At 53.8% G+C, this 20541-nt stretch overlaps 4 protein-coding genes across 4 annotated transcripts in view; 1 reads left to right on the forward strand and 3 right to left on the reverse strand.

The window, feature by feature from the left end:
• Positions 1–384: 384 nt before the first annotated feature.
• Positions 385–3800, reverse strand: LOC311367453 (uncharacterized protein). The gene is made up of 6 exons (XM_084486301.1): positions 3506–3800; positions 2760–2953; positions 2613–2685; positions 1917–2007; positions 1698–1807; positions 385–1488 (listed from the first exon to the last, which is right to left on the reverse strand). The coding sequence occupies exons 1-6, from the start codon at positions 3648–3650 to the stop codon at positions 1040–1042; spliced, it is 1062 nt and encodes a 353-aa protein (XP_084342427.1). The 5' UTR covers positions 3651–3800; the 3' UTR covers positions 385–1039.
• A 453-nt stretch (positions 3801–4253) lies between these two features.
• On the reverse strand, positions 4254–7900 carry krr1 (KRR1 small subunit processome component homolog). The gene is made up of 10 exons (XM_084486991.1): positions 7832–7900; positions 7349–7524; positions 6968–7102; positions 6634–6759; positions 6289–6372; positions 6044–6100; positions 5746–5916; positions 5258–5335; positions 4817–4916; positions 4254–4707 (listed from the first exon to the last, which is right to left on the reverse strand). Exons 1-10 carry the CDS (start codon positions 7893–7895, stop codon positions 4574–4576), a joined length of 1125 nt encoding a protein of 374 aa, XP_084343117.1. The 5' UTR covers positions 7896–7900; the 3' UTR covers positions 4254–4573.
• Positions 7901–8890: 990 nt separating this feature from the next.
• Positions 8891–16199, reverse strand: LOC311367380 (uncharacterized protein; the record flags this gene model as incomplete). The annotated part of the gene is made up of 19 exons (XM_084486208.1): positions 8891–8991; positions 9231–9342; positions 9715–9868; positions 10070–10321; positions 10507–10664; positions 10775–10965; positions 11201–11362; positions 11576–11795; positions 12057–12178; positions 12552–12899; positions 13169–13420; positions 13752–14039; positions 14427–14717; positions 15003–15093; positions 15344–15408; positions 15555–15709; positions 15782–15842; positions 15922–15980; positions 16168–16199. The coding sequence occupies 19 exons, from the start codon at positions 16197–16199 to the stop codon at positions 8891–8893; spliced, it is 3114 nt and encodes a 1037-aa protein (XP_084342334.1).
• A 591-nt stretch (positions 16200–16790) lies between these two features.
• The window catches only part of LOC311367375 (crystal protein), a gene marked incomplete at both ends in the record, with an annotated part of 4053 nt that continues 302 nt past the window's right edge, over positions 16791–20541 (forward strand). The window contains 8 exons of the mRNA XM_084486202.1: positions 16791–17273; positions 17559–17760; positions 18373–18506; positions 18692–18819; positions 19067–19185; positions 19470–19610; positions 19869–20041; positions 20400–20541. The exon at positions 20400–20541 is cut by the window's right edge and continues 302 nt beyond it. Of these exons, the coding sequence (XP_084342328.1) occupies positions 16791–17273; positions 17559–17760; positions 18373–18506; positions 18692–18819; positions 19067–19185; positions 19470–19610; positions 19869–20041; positions 20400–20541 (1522 nt within the window). The remainder of the gene's footprint in view (positions 17274–17558; positions 17761–18372; positions 18507–18691; positions 18820–19066; positions 19186–19469; positions 19611–19868; positions 20042–20399) is intronic.

A 20541-nucleotide genomic window follows, 5' to 3' on the forward strand; every position in this document is an offset into this window, starting at 1 on the left:
ACACACACACACACACACACACACACACACACACACACACACACACACACACACACACACACACACACACACACACACACACACACACACACACGGCGGAGGAGGCATGGTGTGCACGGCGGTTGCTATGCCGACCCGTTGGAGAGGTGTCCAAGGTTTTCTTCAGTGTGAGACCTCCGCTCCATCTGAAGACTAGAGGCCTCCACAGCGTTCTGCTTACCGTTCTGGGTCTGGCAGCAGGAGGTAATCACAGAAACTCTATCGGGAGTAGACTATCAGTAGTGGACTCGTAATTTCTAATAATTTAAGCATGTATTAAGTAGCACAATTTTGATTAATTTAGACAGTAACATGCCATCACTCGCTACCCGTTTATTTTGTAGGAGTCAGTCACACTGACTTCACACATAATTCACATCTGGCATGAAATATATAAATTAAGAGTGATAGACAGATCCATCAAGGATTGAAGCATGGTTTGTAAAATGTTATTTAAGAATATCGCAAATGCTCTTAAATATTACTCAAGGAAATGTTTCATTACGTGTTCATTCATTACTTTCAGACTGAAACCAAATGTTTCTGACTGCCAGCTCAGGAGTGAACAATCAGTACCAAATTAAAACAGAATAAAGAACTGCAAGATATATGCTAGTTTAGTAAGGACCGGAAGAAAGTAAAATAAGAACACGTTTGGCTTTGTTGAACAACTTGGCAGCAGATTACCTTGGCAAAGAGCGCCATCTAGTGTACCACTACGGAAACAACAACAACACTAATAAATACACATGCAAACACACTCCAATATAAATTACAACAAATCATTTCTACAGCAACCACATAAACAAAGGGGTTAGTGGACATGATAGTAGCCTGAGGGTTGGGCTGCAGGTCAGCGTCAAACACACAATGCTCTAGATTATTATCGGCCTATGTGGTAAGACACTTCAAAATAAGGGCGTTCAAGCAGTTCAAGGATAATGTATGTAACGTGTGATAATCACAACAATGTGACCACATCCTGTGAGGGTCAGAAGTCTCATTGTGGCCGGGGGCGCCGGCGCCGGACTGAGGCAGAGAGTTCCTCACAGACAGGAAGTTCCTCACAGACGTTCTCCACACTTCTCTCCAGAGGAACCTGGAGAGTGGGTGGAGCCTCCTCCTCCTCCTCCTCCTCCTCCTCCTCCTCCTCCTCCCCTCTCTCCTCCCCCTCATCTCCTCTCTCCATGGTCTCCTCTACTCCTCTTCTGTTCCACTCCTCCTCTTCCTGAAGCTCCAGCTCTGCCCCCAAAAAGTCCTCTGCCTGCCCTTGGTCAATCAGCTTGTCGCTTGTGGGCGTGGTCTCTTCTGAGGGCGTGGCCCCTTCCGAGGGCGTGGCCTCTACTGAGGGCGTGGCCTCCGCCGAGGGTGTGGCCTCCTCCGAGGGCGTGGCCTCACGAGCCGCCAGTGACTCGATGAGCTTGTCCAGGTTGCCCTGACTTGTCCCCTCTGAACAGGAAACAGGAACTACATCATCACCTGCTTAGACCAACACACCTGGTCACGTTCACTGCCATACCAACACACCTAGTCACGTGCACTAGCATACCAAGTACCAAGACACCGAGTCACGTGCACCAGCATTGGGGATGTGGTCGTGACGGTCGTGCTAGTGGGTGGTGTGAGTGGGTGGTGTTAGCGGGTCATGGTAGGCTAACCTGGGGAGCCGCTGGCCGGACACTCCATGCCCCTCTTCTTCATCAGCGAGCGGATCGTCTGTAGCTGAGACATGATCTCATTTTTCTGCTCCTGAGCCACCGACTTAACACTGCAAACACACACACGTTACACACACACAGACAGAGAGACAGAGACAGAGACAGAGAGAGACAGAGACAGAGACAGAGACAGAGAGAGAGAGAGAGAGAGAGACTCACCAGTTGGTCAGGGGGTCCAGCTGACCCAGGATGGAGTTCAGCATCTTCTCTGTTTGGGCCAGTCGTTGCTCCAGCTCGTTGAGCTGCTTCTCTGTATAGTAACACACCACATCACATCACACACTCATGACATCACCCTGTATCATGACATCAGACTAGCATGACATCACCCTGTAGCATGACATCACCATGTAGCATTACATTTACATTTAGGGTATTTAATGCTTTTATCCAACAAGACTTAAATGAGGTACATTTGTCAGAAGAAGATGAAACAACAATATATCGCTGTCGGTACAGTAAGGATGTTCATAGAACTAAGTGCCAAGCACTAACAATCGCTAGTTTAACCAATTCCCCGTACACAAGAAAGATAGCTAGGATAAGATGCTACATAATGCTAAGTAAAAATTTCAAGTGCCTGGACGTACAATGTACAATAAGTGCATACATTTAGTGCCAGGACGTACAACATACAATAACTGCGTAAGAGGGGTTTGGGGGGTAAGGGGGGAGGCTATGCAGAGTCCAGGTGAACTTTGAACAAGTGAGTAGCATGACATTACCCCCCTCTAGCTCAGCCAAACTGGGAGCTGTTGATCTAACATCTCTATGCAAACGCACACCTCCACCACACAACCCTCCCCCCACCAAACACACCTGTTCATACCCACACCTGTTCATACACACACCCACCTGCCTCCGCTGACTTGCGGGCTCCCTTCTCCACCTTGTCCTGGTCGGTCTGGGACTGGTCTGCCGCTTTCATCTGTAGTGGGACGTCCCAGCGTTAGACCCCCTCTAGGTGACCCCCCTGACCCTGAGCTGATATTGACCTCTGACCTTGAGGAACTTGTAGGCGGCGAACACGCCCACGCCCACGGCGTACAGCGGCATCAGGGTGAAGACGTAGCCCTTGTTGCTGCTGCCCTTGTACTTGTCGCTCTTCATCTCCTGCTCCATCATCATCTTCATCTGCTGCAGGTTCTCTGTGGTCTGGGCGCCGGCCTGACCCCTGACCCCCCCGCTGGGCCTGGCTGCATCACAGTGGTAAATGGACTGTATTTATATGGCCGTTTTTTAACCAGTGGCCACTCAGAATACTTTACAATGCTGCCTAACATTCATGCACACCCGACAGCCACGCAAGGCAACAGCCAGCTCGTCGGGAGCATTCAGGGTGAGGCGTCTTGCTCAGGGACACACAACCTTCCGGTTACCAGTCACTCAACACACCAGGGTCAGACTTGCTTTGAGTGGTTTCATGTTTGTCTCGTTTCTTTCACTGCTTTAACATATCAGAATTAAAACATTTAAACATGGAAACGGAGCTCTTCATAAAACAATGTGACTCTGGGCTGGATGTAGAGTAGTGGTAGTATTTGTATTATTTATGCAATTTTACATGCAGGGTGGTTGAGCCACCTGGCTGGTAAAGGGATTTGCATCCTTCACCGGCAACATGACAGAGGAGCCAGCGGTGGGCTGTCCCACTGAGGCCCACCCCAGTCCCGCCTCCACGGGGGGTCAGGAGGCACTGAGGCCCACCCCAGACTCCCTTCACCGGGGGTCAGGGGGGCTTAACGTACCTTTTCTGTGATACCGGGGGTCGAAGCCCCGGGTCTCCGTGCCCGCGGGGCCCGACCCGACACCCAGCATCCTCGGCAGGACGACGACCGAGAAGAGCACCACCGTGAAGGCGACCACCACCTGCTGCGACGAAGACCACACCATCCTCTTCCTCCACACGGACACAGCTAGAGGAACTCGAGTAGAACCGTCACTGGGCTCCGGACCAACGGATCGAGTCGTTAGTGGAGCGGTGGTAAAGTTATCCTAACTCGAACTCAAAGATCTGCTCTCTTTAGCCTCAGTTCCTGATAAACACAGGGACAGCAGCTGTTCTCGCGAGGTCTTCCTCTGCGTGTTTACCAGAGCCTTCGGTTCAGGGACCACAGCGCCCCTACCGGTACAGCGGTCACAGTGCCCCTCAGGCCATTTCTTCTTAGCTTGTCTTCCATTTATTATTTTTTTCAGCAGAATGGGTCAGTAATATTAAGATTTCTCCTCTTATTTACCATTATTAGTATTACAGCCATTAATGACTCCTCTTATCAAGCTTAGTTTAGGGCTAGAACAGGCTCCTGTGACGGAGGATGACGCTGGTCTGGTCTCAACTTTTATTACCCATCAGGGGAACAAGGTCAAATGGAGATTAGGTCCATCATTTTCTTGATCCATTCACAGTAGAACCAGTTGAAGACTGGTGGTACTGGGCAGCTCCCAGTAGAACCAGCTGAAGACTGGTTCCACAGTGTAGTAACAGGTTTTCCATATAAGGTCATTTCATTATTAATATTTATTTAAAAATGAATAATTATAATAACAAATATTTTATAGAAAGTCACGTCAACCTCAAGGACAAATGTTTTTTTCTCAGCAAAATGTTTTCAATACTTTGTTTATACCCTTTCTCCCGTAACATTACAAAAATCTGTACATAAAAACACATCAAGAGGAGGAAGAGGAGGGGGAGGAGGAGCAGCAGGAGGTGCAGGAGATGTTCTGTTCTTGGTCTCCAGCACAACTGGTAACAGTTTGGACAGTCATCCAGAATGGGACATCATCATTTCCAGACCCCAGTATCAGGGCCTGACCTACAACTCCCCCCTCTTCTTCTTCTTCTTCTTGTCGAGGGGTGTGGGGGGGGCTGGAATGGGCGGAGCTCCGAGCTTCTTGGTTTTGGCCTTCTTCACCTTTACCTTCAGGGCTTCGATGTCCAGCTTCTCTTCTGAGGAAAAAATGGAGGACAGGTTTTACACACGGACGCAGGAATACCAGAGGAACCCAACATATATTTACTTACCCTCTAACCCCTGAGAGGGTTAGAGGGTCTTTACCTTTAGGGAGGCTCTTCTGGACGAAGACCTTCTCTTTGGGAGGAACGAACGCCTTCTTTCTCTCCTCCTGCCTCTTGGAGACCTGCTCAGCCTGCTTAGCCTGGGGACGGACAGACAGACAGACGGAGAGACAGAAAGCCGGAGAGAGAGAGACAGATGGAGAGACAGAACTACCGTTAGGATGGTGATGTATAGACAGGTGTGTGAGCCATTGTGGGTCGCTGATTAATGGTGTTGTCACAGTAACCGACAGATTGTGGATCTGCACTGTAGCATTGAGTCTCCGATCCCAGCACAGACAGATGGAGGTCCTCATGGCGCACCGGTCTCTGCCCCCCCCCCCCCCCGACACCGCTCTATCGTGTTTGAGAGCAGGTGGAACAGCTCCCAAATAAAGATGAAGTAATAGCCGTTGGACAGGAAGTGAAAGCATGACCTTACCTTGACCTCTTGCATCTTCATTCTTTTCTTCTCCGTCTCCTGGAGGAAGAACTCGCCGCTGGCCAGCTCCCGGTCGACCTGCACACACAAAACACATCAACCTCTGTGTGTTTACCTTTGTGAACCTGTATGTGTGTGTGTTACAGCCAGCCTAAGAGAAACAGCCAGTAACAGGCTCCCACTAATGAAACCATCCCAACACGTTTTAATGAGGAAGACCTTTAACTGAGCAAACCTCCTGAGTAGGAAGAGCCCCCCAAGGAGCCCACTATTCACCTGAAACCACGCTGCCGCCCAGAGGGGTCGCTCCCTCTGGGCCTGTGTTTGTATACACCTGTGTGTACACACGTGTGTGTGTGTGTCTGTGTGTCTCTCTCTGTGTGTGTGTGTGTGTGTGTGTGTGTGTGTGTGTGTGTGTGTGTGTGTGTGTGTGTGTGTGTGTGTGTGTGTGTGTGTGTGTGTGTGTGTGTGTGTGTGTGTGTGTGTACCTTGCTCTCCGGGGGCTGGGGGGGGAAGGGCGTGTACTCCTTCTTCTTGCTCTTCTTCTGAGGTTCACGTCTCTTGGAGACGTTCTTCTGACGGAACCGCGGCAGGAAGCGCTCCCAGCTCTGGTTCTTGAGCTCAGCGTCCCGGGACAGCTCCTGCTTGATCATCAGGGCCTGACACACACACACAAGTTATGTTCTATGGGATCCATTTCCCTGTTAGTACTGCGCTCATCTCCCTGAGGGTAACCCAGACGCTCATCTACGTATATTCTGAGATGAAGAACTTCCCCCACTCTACCTTGATGTTGTAGATGGGATGGATGTTCTTCATGGTATCCATGACAACCTTACGCACCTGAAAACACACAAGGCACCCCGGTCAGAGAAACACAAATGACTAAGGACAGACACAGAGAGACACAGACATCGTTTCATCAGAAAAGCTCCGTCAGTCCGGGCAGTCAGTCCGAGTCATATCCGACCACAGAACTCCGCCTTCAGATGGAGAGAAATCTTGAGTAGAAACCCGAGGTGAGCTCCTACCTCCTTGAGGCCGCTGAACGGACCCAGCGCCGACACCGTGTTCCCCTGGACCATGACGTAGCAGCTAGTGAGCAGCTCCAGCGCCTGACAGAGGAGACACTGTTAGCATGAAGTAGCAGCTAGTGAGCAGCTCCGGGTGGAGGAGACACTGTTAGCATGACGTAGCAGACACACTGGCCCCTTGAGACTGCCAGTGTAGAATGCCCAGAGTATGGATCCCTATGCCCACATGACCCCATGCAGGAGGTGTCTGGATGCGTGTGTCAGGGGCCCTCAGCCTGCCTGTGTGGGGGTGAGGGGCCCTCAGCCTGCCTGTGTGGGGGTGAGGGGTCCTCAGCCTGGTACCTTCAGCGTGGATCCTTTGGGGCCGATGAGTCTCTGTCGTCGCTTCACGAAGCGCTCTCTGTTGCGGACCACGGTGCCCACCTTGATGATGTCACAGGCCACATCGTCCTGCAGGATGCGAACCGCCTGGCCGCACAAAAAACAACAACAACAAACAACACAACAGAAGGAGAAACAAGGTCAAGACGCAGAAGAACAAGCCAAAATAAAAATGTTAAAAGAATCTATTCTGAATCCTAAAAGATAGGGAACGTCTTTCCACACACTCAGACCAGACAGACGCAGGACGCCTCCCACGGCCGGTCACCTGCTCGAAGACAGTCACCATGATTACCTGTTCGAAGGGCACGCTGCGGGCCAGCAGCTTGATGAGGTCGCGGGCCCTGAGGATGGCGTAGGGGTCAAAGGTCTTCTTGGTGGTGCTGACCGTCACACTGCCCTCAATCAGGTCCAGTGTGGCTTTGATCTTCTGCAGGGGGGGGGGGACATTAAACCCGTCACTACCTTCAGTCACTCATCACCCTTTAACCTCCGCTCTGTCAGCCACTCACCACCACCTACTCAACACCACCCTCCAATCTCTCCTGAAGGATGGGACATCCTGCAGAGACCCCTCCCTCTGGGGGGGGCCATGTGAGGACACCTCAAACCGCAGTGGGCCCCGGGCCACACAGACCGGGTCGGTGTAGAACTCTTAATCACTGTTCTGACTCACCGCCTCCCCCAGCGCCTTCTCTACCAGCGGCCAGCACTCCTTCAGGTACGCCTCGCGATACTTGGGGAAGAGCGTGGCGAAGCTGCTCTCCTCCAGCAGCCCGCGCGGGTTGTCGTCCTTCGTGAAGCCGGGCTCCTTCCATCCCTCCGGGACCGTCAGCAGCTCCGCATCGGCCACTACAACCAACAGTTAACCACTTTACACCTCTATACAAAAATAGTTAACCACTTTATACCTCTATACAACCAACAGTCAACCACTATATAACTCGAACTCTTTAACGAACAGTTAACCCACTTTATAACTCGAACTCTTTAACTCGAACTCTCACCGTGCCCTGATCTCAAGTGTGATGCACGGCGTGGGGATCGGCGAGATTCAAGTTCACTTCTGCGGCTCAAAATGGTTTTACCGTACCACAGAATGAGTGACAGCCTTGCGGCTCGGTCACTGAAGAGGAATAACGGTTGGAGAGACTGGTACCTGGTTCTGAGGTTTTTTTAAACTTCGTTTCCTTCACGCTGCTGCCTTTCGTGGAGGACGCCATTGTTGTTCTCGGGGAGGAAGTGACGTCAGATGTTTTCATACCGTCCGCCCCCTGGCGGAGGAACCGAGGCACTCCAGCCCTCTGGCGGAGGAACCGAAGCACTCCCGTTCACAGGAGCACGTCACTCATTAACGGTTTTAAATATTTAATGTATGAAAGAAAAACAAATGGTTTAATTGAGTAAATTAAGCTTTATTTGACTTGGAGCATGAATAAATTCTCACGTAATATAAATGATAACATAATAAAGGTAGTATATTTATACAATTTGGACTAAAGTTAGTGTTAGGTTATTTTTGATGTCTTTGGGGAGCAGTAAAGTTTGGCCTCCTGTGGAATAAATTAAATATTTGTTCTGGTATCTGGTTGATGCTAAATGGTAAATGGTCCTCATTTATATAGCACTTTTATCCAAAGCGCTTTACAGTGTTGACTGACATTCACCCATTTATGCACACATTCACACACCAATGGCGGAGTGAACCACGCAGGGCGACAGCCAGCTTGTCAGGAGCAGTCAGGGTGAGGCGTCTCACTCAGGGACACCTCAACACTCAGCTAGGAGGAGCCGGGGATCGAAGTGCTGGTGGTCAAATAGTAGTAATTACTAAAGGATGAACAGATCTGTTGAAGTTCCTTCCTCAGGAGTTGTTTGTATGTTTTTGCTTTACTTTCAATAGGACTCGGCCAGAGAGCCAGAACAAGAGCTTCACTCTGATTGGCTTCTTGGTTCTTGGAACAACACAAGGCCAGGGCCAAAGGAATTACTACAGAGACAGGTTGGAGCTGGACCCAGACGGGGGCTTTATTGAACTGTAGTACGAGCTGATGGAATAAATGTAGAGCTCAAGGCTAGCAGGGCTAACGGCTAGCAGCACTCACGGCTAGCAGCCCAACAGCTAGCAGCGCTCAGGGCTAACAGCGCGCAGGGCTAGCAGCGGTAACAACTAGCAGCGCTCAGGGCTAATAGCGCACAGGGCTAGCAGCACTCAGGGCTAGCAGCGCTCAGGGCTAGCAGTGCTAACCGCTAGCAGCGCTAGCCCCAGACAGCCTATGAGGCCGCCCACCAGCCACACGATCACTTCGCCGTCAGTCCCTGGAAGTTAAGAAAATAAAACAATGGAAAATAAAAATACCAAGAGAAATACAAAAAAGAACATAATAATTAAAATAGGTGCAAACATACAAAGATGTACCAAAATATACCTAGATGAAAATGTATGGTTACTATGCAGTGGATACTGAACATGCAATTAAAGGTGTGATATCATCACACCAGGTGTGAGTTTGATCAGCCATTACAAGCCTTTAATATTAAGGAAAAGATCAACTCACAGAATGCAGGAGGGCCGGGTGGTGTAGTATCTCCTCTGACCAACAGGGGGCCGGCGGAGACCAGGGCGGACGGCTTCTCACTCCTCAGCCCTGGCTCCAGCACAGGACACTTCTACAAACAACACAACACCAGCCTTAGAGTACTAACACTAGACTCTGCCACACAACACACCAGCCAGAGTACTACCACTAGACTCTACAACACACCAGCCAGAGTACTATCACTAGACTCTACAACACAAGGTCCAGGTCTAGGGGTCTCACAGTGGGGGTCCAGGTCTAGGGGTTAGGGGGTCCAGGTCTAGGGGTCTCACAGTGGGGGTCCAGGTCTTGGGGTTAGAAGGTGGTGGTCCAGGTCTAGGGGTTAGGTTGTCCAGGTCTAGGGGTCTCACAGTGGGGGTCCAGGTCTTGGGGTTAGAAGGTGGTGGTCCAGGTCTAGGGGTCTCACAGTGGGGGTCTAGGGGTTAGGCGGTCCAGGTCTCACCGGGGTACAGCTGTGGTCCGGTCCACAGACGTGCGTGAGGCAGTGGAAGTAGAGTGGCTGCTGGGTGGGCATCTGGAACATCTGGAGTGAGAAGCGGCTGCTGCTACCGCCGCCGTTAGGCCCCGCCCACTGGAGGGTGGGGTCCACTGCACACCTGGAGGTCACATGGTCCCGTTAGGACACGCCCCCATCACTGCTCACCAACTCTTCTGATGGTGGTCAAGTGATGACTTGGTCTATTCTAATTAATTTTGTGTTTTGAGGAGCTGGGGATCGAACTAGCAACCTTCCAGTTAAAAGTCTCACTACCTCCTGAGCTAAGCTGACCATCCCCCACCAGACAGGCTAGTCTCACCCGTCCTGAAGCAGCAGAGCCTGCACGGGGTCTTGGGGGTCACTGGTCTCACTGGCCCAGCAGGAGGCTAGCTGCAGGTGGACGTCTGGGGCGAACGAGTCGTTGGACTTCAATTCCACATGGAAGAACAGGAAGTCCTCTGGGTCCAGCTCCACTGCATAGCGGTAGCTGAACATGTACGAGGCGTCGCTGTACAGCACCATGGCAACACGCAGCACCAGCGATGTGTTGACCTCGACGAGCGAACCGGAGCTGAACCTGCGACACCCCACGTTAGCTTAGCATGTTAGCCTAGCCATAATACTAGCTGTGAGCCTAACAGTTGGCTCAGTCGTTAGCATAGCGATTAGCTTCAGAAGGGAATCAGCTAACGGACACCTAGGATGTCATGATTACATTAATTTAATTTTGATAACAATGACCAGGCTCGCAGTAACACTAACCAGTCCAGCCCGGCGCTAAGGCGAGTGCTGCGCAGCGCGTGGCGCGGAAACACACACACCCAGACCAAGGTGAGGTCACGGCGGGCAATCGTCTGCTCCTCCGTCAGCGTCGCCGTCAGGACGTTACGCAACTCCACGTGGGTCTCGTTGACCTGGAGAGAGACGCATGGGACTGACAGGTAGAGCAGGAGGAGCAGAGGGAGGAGAAGGAGGTGCAGAGGGAGGAGGAGGAGGAGCAGCAGAGGGAGGTGTAGGGTCTCACCAGCCTGGAGGTGTTGCAGGGCGAGGCTCTGGGCGGGGTGCTGAAGGAGTAGAGGCCGGCGTGCTCCTCCACGCTGCACCTCCCGTCGTTGAGGAGCAGCGAAACGTCTCCCCCCAGCCGGGAGCGCAGGAAGTCCTGGGACACCGCCCCCGACAGACGGCCCTCCGCACAGCGGCTGACCACGCCCTGCTCTGGGGGTCAGGGGTCAGAGGTCAGGGGTGCTAACCTAGAGCCACCAGCCTCCCCGCCTCATCGCTTGAGGTGGGGAGGTACTGGAGCCCCATTACCGTTCTCACCTTATCCCGCTTCTCGTTCAACGTTATGGTGGGCTTCAGCGTGCAGGTCACTTCTGCACCACGTAGGCCGTATACCATAGTGACGTGTAAACTGTGCTCTAGAACGTTGGTGTGAGGGGGCGTGTCCTACCTTGACAGACGGGCCGGAGCAGGGCGTCGTGGGGGCCCGGCATGGCCCCTCCCACATCGTAGTAACCGTGGTGACACACGCAGGCGTAGGACAACAGGGTGTTGACACACAGGGAGTGGGCGGGGCAGGGGGAGGGGTCAGCAGCGGGGCAGAGGTCACGACCTGCAAGAGAATACAGTCCTAGTCCTACCTCCCAGTCCAGCGGCTCTATCTCCCAGTCTAGCGGTTCTGTCTCCCAGTCCAGCAGTCCTACCTCCAAGTCCTACCTCCCAGTCCAGCAGTCCTCCCTCCAAGTCCTACCCTCCAGTCCAGCAGTCCTACCTCCAAGTCCTACCTCCCAGTCCAGCAGTCCTACCCTCCCAATGGTAGTCCTACCTCCCCAGTACAGCAGGCCCCGGGCGGCGGTCAGGGCGGGGACCCTCAGTGATTGGATGAAGTCCAGTGAGTGTCCCACGGGGATGTTGAGGTTGCCGTCGGCGACGGGCTCGTCAGCGGACCTGAAGAGGATCCTGGAGGTGCGGTCGTCGGGGGAGGAGCCAATCTCTTCCAGCTGAACCCGGGCGGGGCGCGACGGGCCCGACAGCAGGACCTCCAGCTGAGGAACCAGCATGTGTTCATACCGTGGTCCTGTGTTCAGGTATTAATGGGTTCACAAGGTGGTCCTGTGTTCATGTATTAATGGGTTCACAAGGTGGTCCTGTGTTCAGGTATTAATGGGTTCACAAGGTGGTCCTGTGTTCATGTATTAATGGGTTCACAAGGTGGTCCTGTGTTCATGTATTAATGGGTTCACAAGGTGGTCCTGTGTTCATACAGTGTTCATGTATTAATGTGTTCATGTTTGAGGTCATCTCACAGAGGTCTGGAGGAGTTCCTCCATCTTGGCTCTGGGCTCTGACTCTGCGTTTCTCAGGGGCGGGGCCAGGGGCCAGGGCACTATCAGGACGTGGATGGGGCCAGAGAAGTCTAGCTGGAGCTCTGGGACCCAACAGACACAAAGTAAAGGTTGACCGATAAGACCGGGAAGTTTGGTGAGAATATACAGCAATATACAGCCGGAGTTCTGTAGCAAAGTACTACAGTATAGAGTACTACAGTACAGAGTACTACAGTACTACCGTACGGAGTACTACCCTACAAAGTACTGCACTACAGAGTCATCACTACAGAGTACTACCCTAGAGATGACTACAGTACAGAGTACTTTCCTACAGAGTACTACCCTATAGAGTATTACAGTATTTACCCTATAGATTACTACCCAGCAGTATTGAGTTCGCCCTCCTGCAGGGCTAACTGAAATCGCCAGCAGAATGGGCGTCTAACCCTACAGAGTACTACTCTAGAGTAGTGGGTGCAGCAGTACCATGTAGCCCCCGCCCCAGAGCCCGGGGCCTCATGGGGATGCTGGCCCCCTGGAAGAGGACCGCGGCGGGGGGGGAAGTCCAGGCTGTGGGGGAGGAGCTACCGGTGCCCTGGCACTCCTCCAGGACCTCCAGGGTGTAGGCCTGGCCGTGCAGCAGGCCGGGCAGCGGCAGGCCGGGCCGCGACACACGCCCTTGCCGCACCTCCGACCCGTTGGCCAGGGACAGCCGGTAGGTGAAGGCCAGGTGGTGGGGCGTGGAGACCGGGGTCCCCGGGGTCCACAGCACCAGGGACTCGTTGGCACGGTAACGCAGGTCCTGCACGCCCCGCGGACCTGGAGGAGAGGGGTCTGGGTCAGGAGCCGTCCGTCTGATAATTTATCCGTCTGTCTGTCCTGGGACGGTCAGCGGGACAGGGAGGGTTACAGGTCATGGGGAAGGATGACCCGTCTGTCTGTAGTGGTACCCGTATGTCTCTCTGCCCTCGGTCAGTACCCATCTGACTTTCTTTCGGAAGAGAACCTGTATGTGTGTACCCATCTGTCTGCAGCAGCAGAACCTGTCTGTGTGTGCCTGTCTCTCTGTAGCAGCAGAACCTGTGTACCTGTGTAGGTGACGATGGTCTTGTTGTCCATGGCAATGCCGTCTCCACATAGGGCCACCACGTGGGTGCGGTAGCGGCCGCAGGGCTGCAGCCCCCCTACGGTGTAGCGGGTGAGGAGCGTGGCACCCTGCAGCGCCCCTTGGTGGAACACCCTGAAGCCGGACACCGAGGACGCGTTCCTCACCTCCCAGGACAGCGTGTAGTTCTCAGGCCCCCAAGACTCCTGCTGCAGGCCCCCGATGCTGGAGTGGGCTGCAGACAGAGCACAGGAGCTAAGAGCAGGGGCTAGGCTAGGAGCAGGGGCTAGGCAAGGAGTAGGAGCAAGGCTAAGAGTAGGCTGGAGACCTGGCACAGGAGCTAGGCTAGTAGTAGGAGCTAGGCTAGGATTTAAAATGGAACAGTGAAGAGCGTCGTTGTCTGTGGTGGGTTTTAAAATGGTTTAATTTAGCAGAGAATGATCAGAGTTACACTCGGCTGCAACGGACAGCCCAAGGAACCGAACCCAAGCCAACGTTGTTCCGTTAGTGCTGACGGTTACAGGAGATGACGTCACGTTACAGGAGACGACATCACGTTCTCTGACCCGCGTTGCCGTCGACCTGCTCCATGCGGCTGTAGCGCGTGGTGGCCCCGGCCTGGCAGACCGTCTGCAGGCCCAGGCGGACGCGGCTGCACGGCTCCAGGTCCGCCAGCGTGAAGCAGTGCCCGCGCGGCCAGAGACGGACCTCCTCCAGCACGCCGCCGCCGGCGTCCAGGTAGAAGGCCGTGAGCAGGAACAGGGCGTAGGGGTGGTTCTCCGGACACTCCCACTCCACCGAGATACTGCTGCTGTTCCACGACGTGACCCGGAAGAACCGGGGCTCCCTGGGGCCTGGGGAGCAAACAGACTAGATGATCCACTGTAGGACCTGGTTAACACCAGATGTTCTACTAGAACCTGGTAAACACTGGATGATCTCCTGTAGAACCTTCTGAACACCAGATGATCCAATGTAAGACCTGGTTAACACTAGATGTTCTGCTGTAGAACTTTCTAAACACCAGATGTTCTACTAGAACCTTCTAAATCCCAGATGTTCTGCTGTAGAACCTTCTAAATCCCAGATGTTCTGCTGTAGAACCTTCTAAATCCCAGATGTTTTGCTGTAGAACCTTCTAAATCCCAGATGTTCTGCTGTAGAACCTTCTAAACACCAGATGTTCTAAACACCAGATGTTCTCCTGTAGAACATCTGGTAACACCTCCACCCGTCCCCACCCGTGATGGTGCTGATGCAGGTCCTGGTCCTGGCCGGGGGCTCCAGGCAGGCGATGTAGAGGTTGCAGGGCTGCAGTGCGGTGAAGCGGTGGTGCTGGTGGTGAAGGTGGTGCTGGACGGGCTCCTGGCTCTCCAGGGTGTAGGAGCCCAGCTGGGGGTGGTACAGGGACACCCTGGGGGGGAGAGGGGTGGGGCCAGGGGCCCGGGGACCTCCACCCGCCTCCACCCAGCTCAGGAGGAGCATGGTGGAGCTCCAGGCCTCCAGCTGGACGGGGAGACGGGTGGTGTAGCCTGGAGGAGACCACAACATCATCATCATCGTCATCTCTAGGCCTGGGAGTCACACACCGGCTAAACTAAATGTTTGCGAAGGTTCCCGTCTCTGGAATCCCTGTTTCACTGTTTATTGGCTGTTCTCATTTGAAGATGTTTGATCAACACCAGGTGCCATCAGAGCAGAACATCGACAGACTGTGCACATTGGGGGGAATCGAACGCAGAACCTTTTGACTGCCAATCTCCAGTCCAATCTCTTCGATTCATCCACCCCCCCCCCCACCCCCCGTCTCGTCTCACCCAGGACCAGCACCAGCTCCTGGGCTTGGTGGAGGATCACGGTGTTGTTCTCACAGCCAAACACCTCTCCAGACACAAGGTCCAGCTGCTCCTGAGGAGACACCACAGAGAGAGAGATAAGAGATGATGAGTGAGACAAGATATACATAGTGAGACAAAAGCAAGTGAGATAAGAGACAGATAAACAGTGATATGAGAGAGACAGTGAGATAAACAGTGATGAGTGAGTATACAAGAGTGAGATAAATAGTGAGATGAGAGAAAAATAGGAGGAAGAGAAAGAAAGAAAGCAAGAGATAACAGACACTAAGCGCCAGCCGCAACCAGCGTCTGTTCTGTACCTGAGTCCGGCTGCTAGGAATCTTCTCCGGTCGCTCCACACTGCGGATCTCCATGGTGTTGGATCCTTCAAGAAAAACGTTCCCCGTTCAGAACAACGTTCAGTTCAACTCTTTAAACACCGCAGAGGATGAGCAACCATCTCCATGAGGAGAGCCTACCTGGCTGGAGTAGAGACTACCTGGAGGACAGCATACCTGGAGGACAGCCTACCTGGGCGGATGCTGACAGTCCAGTTCTTGGCGACTCCTCCGTAACGCAGTGAAAGTTTGTTTTCCACTGTCTGCGGGACGGTCAGAGATACGAACTTCCCCCGCGTCCCGATGGCTTTCAGCCCGGTGCCGTTGAGCCAGATATCGGCCTCCGAGCTGCAGGGAAACGAGCCGACAACCGCGTTAACACGAGCGACCCGTCGGGATTCAGCCCCGCACCGTATCTACCTGTTGAATGCATCGCCTCGGGTGGTCCAGCAGAGAGAGAAGGACAGAGTGTCGCACCGCCCTGGGGACACATGAGGTCATAGTGTTGGAGCGAAGCATTATCTTCACCACCTTTACCTCCACCTCCACCTGACACTCACCGCGGGAGATCCTGCCCGGAACCACGATGCACAGGAGGAAGGAGAAGGCGATAGAGTTCCTGGAACAGAGCGGCAGAGTTCAGCTGTAGGACCGAGACACCTGGAACCCTAAAACCTAGAACACTAGACCCTATACATAGACCCCGAGACACCTAGAACCCTAGACCCCGAGAAACCTAGAACCAGAGACCCTAAACACTCAACCCTAAACCCCGAGACCGGAGGTGTGCAGTGTCTCAGTCTTACATTTTATTTTTCATCTCAGCCATGTGTCTCATGGTTGTTGACTCGCGGTGCTCCGCAGAGAGCTCGTTAAGACAGCTGCGGACCTCGGCGCTCGGCTGAGCTGCTCGGGAGCACTCGGGCATTTCCGACACAATCAATTGAGACTCAATTCAGAACTTTATTCTATCTTTAAGTTATCTCGACGTGTCTTAAACATCATCACCGTGTTATGGTCTGACCCGGGGGAGGCTAACATGTCCCATGACAGCCTGTAGGCCAGGTCCCGCCGCAGGACTACAGGTCCGCGCATTTTCTATTATCGATCATACTCCCCCCCCCCCTCCCCCCTCCCCTTTCCGGGGGGGGGGATCTCGCCCGGGGCGCAATTCAATGTAGAACCGCTACTGCCCGGGAGCCGGAGAAGGCCTACAGGTCCGAGCTGGAGGTCCGAGCTGGAGGTCCTCTTAACGCAGAGCGCGCGGTCCATCATTAGCGGCGCGTCACTGGCCGCTTTGTCCAGCGCGCCTCTGACGCGGCTCGGCGGGTAAATGAGAGTCACAAGTCCCAGTAGAGATTTGGACCACGACCCAGCCTGTAGTCAGCCCCTCTCCGCCCGCTATGCTCTCAGAGTCTTGAAGTACTTCATGTTGAACCCCGCTATGGATGCTCGGGGATGCGCTTGGCTCGTTTGCGCGCTGGGGTTCGCGTTTCTGTGCGGCGTGAGGTCGTCAGATGTCGGCGACATGGACCTGTCGGGCTGGCTGAGGGGGCTCTCCCCCGGGCGGCCCTCCGCCCCCGCTCGGGACCGGACCCGGACCCGGGGAGACGGGTCCCTGGGCCGCCATGAGCCAGTCTCCACGTCCGCACACTTTAAGGACTCTCCCGGAGGAACCGGGACCGTTTCTGGCCCGCTGGTGCAGACCAAAAACGGGGCGCTGCGGGGGGTCACGCTGGATCAGGCGCACGTCTTCTACGGGGTCCCGTACGCGGACCCGCCCGTGGGGGCGTACCGCTGGAAGCCCCCCCGCGCGCCAAGTCCCTGGCGCGGGGTGTACAGCGCGCGCGCCCCGCGGGCGGGCTGCATGCAGGGCTGCCGCGCGCCGCTGGGCGATCGCTGTCCGCCCGAGGTACGGCCGCGTTTACGCGTTCACACGTACGACCTAACCCTCACAGATCCCGTTTAGTCCCGTTCTGAGATACTTTATTGAGTTGATTTGTCTTTAATTGATGGTGGTTTGTAGTTAATTGATTGGTAGTTAATATTGATCGGACATCGATGCGGACGGTAGGGTAGTGACGTGGTCTGTAAAGACGTCACCCTTACCTCAGACCCCCTCTGTAATGACGTCACCCTGAACTCTGACCCCCTCTGACCTGGGACCCCGTCTGACCTCTGACCCCGCCCACTGCAGGTCAGTGAGGACTGCCTGTATCTCAACATCTTCACCCCGCTGGGGGTCAACTTCAGTGCCCCCCTGCTGCGGCCCCTCCCCGTCCTGGTCTGGGTCCATGGGGGTGACTTCATCGCAGGCTCCGCCTCCAAGCCACTCTACGATGGCCGCGTCCTTAGCAATGCCTCCAACAGCCTGCTGGTCAGCCTGGAGTACCGCCTGGGTAGGTACTGGTCCCACTGGTCCTACTGGTCTTACTGGTACTGGTCCCACTGGTCAGCCTGGAATACCCGCTGGGTAGGCACTGGTTCCACTGGTCAGCCTGGAATACCCCCTGGGTAGGCACTGGTCCCACTGGTCCCAGTACCTGAACTACACCTGCGGAGGCTGGCAGAGGGAGAGATTTAGAGATGGATGTCTATCATCCATCATCTCTAGATCTATCATGTATCTCTCTCTCCATCCGTCTTTTAAAAGTGGAGTGTTTTAAAAGACTTATTGAATAGGAATAGTAGAATGACATTGATAGTTCTCTTCTTCTCTGTTTCATAGCTTAACCTTCAGTTTGGGGACTCTGGTTCAAACTCTCATCTCAGCTCACAGGCAGTTCTGCTGTTGGAGAAATATCACTAGTATAACCTGTCTGACTGTGATTGGATTATCTCCTTATCCAATCACACGCTCTGAGGCGGCGGTCAAGTGAAGGTCTCCAGTGACAGTGTGGTCATGTGATGGTTTCTAGTGACAGTGTGGTCATGTGATGGTCTCTAGTGATGGTCTCTAGTGACGGTCATGTGATGGTCTCCAGTGACAGTCATGTGACTCTGTGTTTAAGGTGCCTTCGGCTTCCTGGTCTCGGGAAAAGACCCCCAAATGGCCGCCACTGGGAATTATGGGATCCTAGACCAGCAGGCGGCGCTGCTGTGGATTCAGAGAAACATTGCCGTGTTCTCAGGAGACCCCAGCAAGGCTAGTTCCCACATGCTCACTCTCACACACATGCTTACAAATGCTAAAGTGCATGCTAAAGTTAACAGGGTTGATCTCCAGAAAGGCTAGGCAACTGATATCAACGATCAAAAAAGGCTAATACATCTGACCGGCACTAACAGACATATTGAGAGTGAGGGAAGCTTAACTACTGTGTCCCCCAGGTGACTCTGTTTGGGGAGAGTGCCGGGGCCCAGTCGGTGGGTCTCCACCTCATGGTGCCCAGCAGCCAGCATCTCTTCAGGCAGGCTGCCCTGCAGAGCCTCCCCTTCTCCATCCCCTTCAAGACAAGGTGGCGCCCTCTGGTGGCAGACAGAACACACGGCACCCGCCCAGACACTGGGGACTCTTAGAAGAACTCGTCATAAACATACACAAGTTGGCACCATAAACACAGAGCTTACACAGCTTCCTTGATTTACATTTAGGGCATTTAGCAGACACTCCTTTATTTATATGATATACCATAAACACAACAAACTGTGTGTGTGTGTGTGTGTGTGTGTGTGTGTGTGTGTGTGTGTGTGTGTGTGTTGCAGACACGAGGCCCTGCGGCTAGGCAAGGCCTTTAGCCAGGAGGCTAACTGTAGCATTAGCGACATCGTGTGTCTGCTAGCGCTCAGCCCCCAGGCCGTCTTAGCGGCTCAGATGAAGACAAGTAGGACACCACGCATTCTACATGTCTGTCTGCTCTGTCTACCTGTCTGTATACTTGTCTGTCCACCTGTGTTTCTGTCTGTCTCCCTGTCTGTCTACCTCTGTCTACCTGTCAGTGTGTCTATCTGTCTCCCTGTCTCTCTGCCTGTCTGTCTGCCTGCCTGTCTATCTTCCTGTCTGTATGTCAGCCTTTCTACCTTTCTACCTGTCTGTCTACCTGGCTGTCCCTCTGTGTGTCTACCCGTCTACCTGTCTCTCTACCTGTCTGTCTCTCTGCCTCCGCAGGCTCCCAGCTGGTGAACCCCTTCCGGTTCCTGGAGGTGTTTGAGACCTGGGGTCCGGTCGTCGACGGCACGCTGATCAGGGAGCAGATCCTCTCCGCCTTCCTGGGGGGCCGCTGGCAGACGGACAAGCCCCTCCTACTGGGTACCACATGCACGCACGCACGCACGCACACACACACACACACACACACACACACACACGCACTCACACACACACATACTGTACGCACACACACACACACACACACACATACTGTACGCACACACACACACACACACACACACATACCGTACACACACACACACACACAGACAGACACATACACATACACATACACATACACATACACACACACACACACACACACTCTGAGTCCCCTGTCTCCTGTGTGGTTCTCAGGCATCACGGCGGAGGAGGGGGTCCTCTTCGTGAACGGGGTCTTCACCAAGCCGGTCTCCGTGGTGGAGTGCACCGTCTACACCACCGCCATCTTCAAGCAGCACGCTCTGAAGATCCTCCACCACTACCTGCCCCTCTACCCCGACCCCGACCGCCGGGCCATGCTGGCTCAGGTACCCTGAGATAATAAAAGTTGACTTCATGACCTAATAAAACACATTCAGCATGCGGTACCTGCCCATCGCCAGTAGAGGGCACTGTAGCCTCCTGCTTAACGGCCAGGAGAGGGCGCTGCAGCCTCGTGTTCCATCGTATCGTGATCAGTATTCAGGCGGAGGCTGGAAGGCATGAAGATTTCTCCTCAAACAGAGACAGTCAGACAGACAGATAGACAGAGAGATGGGCGGAAGAGATGAAAAAATAAATGTCATACATTTGTCAATAAATGTTATATTTACACCTGATTAAAATATTGTGTGTGTGTGTCTCTACATGTGTCTCTGCGTATGTGTGTGTCTTTACGTGTATCAGATCGTGACGGACTACATCTTCCTTTGCCCGGCGCGGCGGGCTGCCCGGGCGGCGAGGGAGAGCCCGGTGTGGATGTACGTGTTCGACCACGTGGCGTCCGACACCCGCGTCTGGTCTGACGTCACTTTCTGTTACCGCCATG

The sequence above is a fragment of the Micromesistius poutassou genome, assembly GCF_964030765.1.
Source record: "Micromesistius poutassou genome assembly, chromosome: 22".
In the NCBI taxonomy this organism is placed as follows: domain Eukaryota; kingdom Metazoa; phylum Chordata; class Actinopteri; order Gadiformes; family Gadidae; genus Micromesistius; species Micromesistius poutassou.